This window comes from Hipposideros armiger, unplaced genomic scaffold, assembly GCF_001890085.2.
Source record: "Hipposideros armiger isolate ML-2016 unplaced genomic scaffold, ASM189008v1 scaffold_2365, whole genome shotgun sequence".
NCBI lineage: Eukaryota > Metazoa > Chordata > Mammalia > Chiroptera > Hipposideridae > Hipposideros > Hipposideros armiger.
Genome location: NW_017733702.1, coordinates 5,793 through 10,280, shown reverse-complemented (window position 1 = coordinate 10,280; position 4,488 = coordinate 5,793). Strand labels below are relative to the sequence as shown.

The window sequence follows — 4,488 nt, the reverse complement described above, 5'->3', positions numbered from 1 at the left end:
TGTACTTCAATGGGCTCGCAGAGAAGTATACAGGTATAAGTCCTCCTGCTCTCCCCCCTCCACACACAAAACAGGATTACATTATAAACATAAGTTCATTTTTTAAAACTTAATATTAGAAAAACAAAATAATTTTGACCTGCCCAAAAGAAATAGAGTTTTGTAGGTGTACTTGCTTGCTCATGAACCAAAGTGTCAGTGGTAACTATTAATAACAGAAATGCTGTCAACGTATGAGCCTATATTTATGTGGCACTAACTTTAAATCCATTGTTTCAGACTCGCCATCATGGATACTCTGTCGGAAGCAAATGGCACCTTTGCCTTTAATCTGTTGAAAAAGCTGGGTGAAGACAACTCAAAAAATGTGTTTTTCTCACCCATGAGCATCTCCTCTGCCCTCGCCATGGTCCTGATGGGGGCAAAGGGAAACACCGCAGCCCAGATGGCCCAGGTATGTGCCTAATGCCATTTCTGGGCACCGGTAAATGCCATTAATTTGTCAGTTGAGCTGGTCCTCCACGTTTCAAATCCCAAACAACTTGGTCCTGACAGATAATTCTTGTTAGTGCTGCAGGGGTGTGGGCAGAGAGTTGCCAGGGAAACATGTTAGCCCTATGCAAGCACCTTGGGGTTTGTACCTCTGATCAGTTAGGGATGGAGTCGCGCCCTCTAGTAAGGGGAATGAGTCATTTCACCACCCCCGGTAATGGCTTGGACACAAGTTTATGAGTAGATACAAAGGCACAAAGTTCAGGTTGACTTGGTGGTAGTCTTTTGGGTATTGTCAACTGCTTTTCAATTGTTAGGAATCTTATTTAATTTTTCTCATTTAACTGAAAAACTCTTCAGTAGTATTTTAATTGTTTGTTGTTCAGTATCTAACACCCCAAAACTTAGTCTGTAAGATGAAGATTGACTCTGGGTGCATCAGGTGGTACTCTGTCCCACTTGGCCCTGCTGGGTCACTGGCATAGGGTCTGGGGCCTCTTCCGCATAGGTGGCCTCCTCCACATGCTGCCTCATCCTCTAGGCCTCCCACATGGTGTCTCTTTGGCAGGGCAGCCTGGGCTTTCTCATAGCACAGTATCCACCTTCCAAGAGGACACGCTTGAATGTGCTTATCCAGCCTCTGCTTCTCAGGCTTGCTAATGCCCCACTGGCTGAAGCCAGGCAGGTAGCCAATCCCAGAGTCAGCCCCAAGAGGGGCTGCACAAGGGGGTGAAGACAGAAGGCATGGCTCATCAGGGGCCCCATGACTGCCCTCTGGCTCCTAATGGTTCACAGCCCTCCCACAGGTAAGGTACACCTACCCCTCCCAACCACAGAGTATCATTTTGTCATGGGGCCAGACTTGGGCTTGAAGTCCAGAAGGGACAGGGCTACTCAGGCTCTCTGTGTGGTTCCTGGGTGCAGAGCTTTGTGAGCTTGAGACAAATTATTACACACACCTCCCCTGCAACACGCCATGGTGACACAGGGAGGGATAACTGCACTGAAAATGTCCTTCAGAAATGGTAGGGGGAGGTGTGTCAGTCTGCCAGAGCTGCCACAACAAAGTGCCACACACTGAGTGGCCTAAACAACAGACATTTATTTCCTCACAGTTCTAGAGACTGGAGGTTCGATATTACGGTGTTGGCAGGTGTTCTTCTAAACAATTTTAGGATTTCTATATATTGACTTAAATCCACTTCATTGGACAAAAGCACATGCACATACCTGTTTGAGGCAGGACTCTGTGCTGGGGAGCAATGCCCTTAAGATGCTCAGAAGGCACTTTACCTAGCCAAGAGGGTCTGTGAGGCACTTCCTTAATCTTTCTAAGGTTTTATCAAAGTGGATCTTGACCCTGCCCTTGAAGCTTGTGCTTTGGGTTTCACCATTGCCCTGAAGCCATTTCTTACTTGTAGAATCATTTGCCAACTGGAGAGGATGGGAGTAAGAAACATTTTTATTTTTTACCCAGCAAGTCCTAGGTTGGAAATATTTCCTTTAAATTCTGCTTGAAAATGAAACAATTCCTTCTTTAGCTTATCTTTCAGTTCCTATACTTTATCCTAGGCAGCTAAAAGAAGCCACATTCTTTCTTGATGTCTCCTTAACCATATCCGTGATTCACTGGCAAAATTCCAACCTTTCCCATCAGTGCAGGTGACAGTCTGTCCAGTTCTTCCACCGGTACATACCATAAGCTCCTTTCCTCCAGCCTCCAGCAGTTTTTTTGTTCACTGGTTTTCCAGCTTCTTCTCACAGTCTCCCAGGTCCCTTTCTGTCCAGCCTCTGCCAGCTGCCTGTGTCCAAAGCCAGTACTGCATGTTTTAGATTTTTATTATGGCAGAACTCCATGTCTATATTGTTGTCTGGATCTTCAATGGCTACTTAACAAACTTTCTCAAAACTTGGTGGCTGGCGATAACAATGATTGAGTATTTTTTCAGATTTTGTGGTCTGACCCCATGGTGCCAGCTGGGGTCACTCGTGATCCAAGAAAGGCCTCTATCGCTTGTCTGGACCTTGGTGCTGACAGTTGGCTGGGGCCACCGTTCCATAAGTATCTCTCCCCGTGAGGTGTTGCTCTCCAGGGCTTTTACACACCCTCCACAGGATAGCTTGAACTTCCTTACAGCATGGTTGCTGGGGCATAAGAGAGCGAATGGTGAGCTGCTAGTCCTTTTAAGGCCCAGGCCTGGAACAGTGTCACATTTACTGCATTTTGTTGGTCAGAGCAAGTCACAGGGCCAGCATGGACACAAGGATGGAGGTTGCACCTTTCGACATCAGGATTGCCCTGTGTTTACAGAGAAGGGAGTCCAGGTTGGCAGCCTTATTTTCAGGCAGACTACAAGTAGGGAACACCCAGAACCTGGGTTTGCCAAGGGGCATTTTGTTGCCAGTGCTGGCAGGGCTCTGACTCCCTGCAGGAATGGTGTTACAGGGTGAGGGTAGCTTTCAAGATACTTTTTGTCTTTAATTGGATGAATCTTTTCAGTCTAGTGAGGATCTGTACAGTTCTTAGGCTAAGTTTATTGTTGTATCCATTTCCTGAAATCAGAGCATACTGAAGTTGTGTATTTTCATTCTGTTTTTGACTTCAGGCACTTTCTTTAAGTAAAAACAGCAGAGAAGGTGAAGATGTCCACCATGGTTTCCATTTGCTTCTCACCGAAGTTAACAGGACTGGTACGAAGTACTTGCTTAGAACTGCCAATCGGCTCTTTGGAGAAAAGTCTTATGATTTCAACTCAGTAAGTCATAATTGCTGTTTTTCACTAAAAAAGTAAAGGCAGTGAGGAGGAGGGGTCATGTGGAACAGCGAGAGTTGTGGGCTACGAATTCACACAGATGGGCATGAACTCAGGTCTACTAACCTCATGCACTTCCTTTAACTGTCTTTCAGTTTTGTCCTATGTAAAAATAGCCTTATAACAACTACTGTCCAAATTTTTGTGAAGCAGAAGTGAATCATTGAAAGAAAAAAAAACAGCATGGAGCACAGCACAATGCAAGATGAATTGGCTAAAACAAAGAAATAGTTAAATGAATATTTGCAATAATTGTTTTCTATATATTGGTAAATTTTTTTGTGTGCGTTGTGAGACATAGTCAATGTTTTACACATGTAAATATTTTTATTGTTTTTTCCAATGAAAAATTTTAAAAAAGATTTATTTGTCTAAGTATACTGGTTCTCTTTATTTACAATGCTTTCATGATTTTTTTCATTTTTCATAAGCTACTCGAGTAATATGTGAGTACAGTAATACCTTGGTTTGCGAGCATGATTTGTTCTGGAAACAAACTACTTGTATTGCAATACATTGCTCATTTACCAAGTTAAAATGTATTAGAAATGTTTGCTTGTCTTGTGGAACACTCACAAACCAAGTTTCTCGCAATCCAAGGTTTTACTGTATATTCTTTTTAAATAAAAATGCAAAAAAGCAGACAAAGCAAGAGTCCTCCTCACAACCTCTTTTCCATACTGTATCGCTTGCTTCCCAGTATAAGAGCTTTTATAGATTTAATATGTATCCCCCTGTGCATATAGAAATGTGTTTTGTGGCATTTCTTCCTACATAACTTCATTTTACCAAGTATATTCTTCTGAAATTTGTTTCTTTCTACCAAAGACGTAAATTTTTTGCCTCTTGGTATATGTGGAACTACCTTATTCTTTAACTGTTACCTGGTATTCTTTTTCTATATTTAATTTTTTTCCTTTTTATTATCTGGTATTCTTAAGTATGGATATACTATAACCATTCCTCCACTCATGGGCATTTAGGTTGTATCCAATATGAGCCATATAGACAGTGAACACTCTTGTACGCTTGGTACTCCAAGACAGACTTGTAGAAGAGAGGAAGAGGGAAGTTTTAAGTGAATACTAGTGCATACTGCAAAATTGCTGTCCAAAATGCTGTAGCCACACCACAGTGTGGTTTTTTTTTTATCCAACTTGCTTTTTTATTTTTATCAGTCTTA

At 42.5% G+C, this 4,488-nt stretch overlaps 1 protein-coding gene across 1 annotated transcript; it reads left to right on the top strand.

Moving 5' to 3' along the window:
* The first annotated feature begins 248 nt into the window (after nt 1–248).
* On the top strand, nt 249–3,321 carry LOC109378650 (serpin B6-like). The gene is made up of 2 exons (XM_019634960.1): nt 249–454; nt 3,099–3,321. The coding sequence occupies exons 1-2, from the start codon at nt 290–292 to the stop codon at nt 3,282–3,284; spliced, it is 351 nt and encodes a 116-aa protein (XP_019490505.1). The 5' UTR covers nt 249–289; the 3' UTR covers nt 3,285–3,321.
* The last annotated feature ends 1,167 nt before the right edge of the window (nt 3,322–4,488 follow it).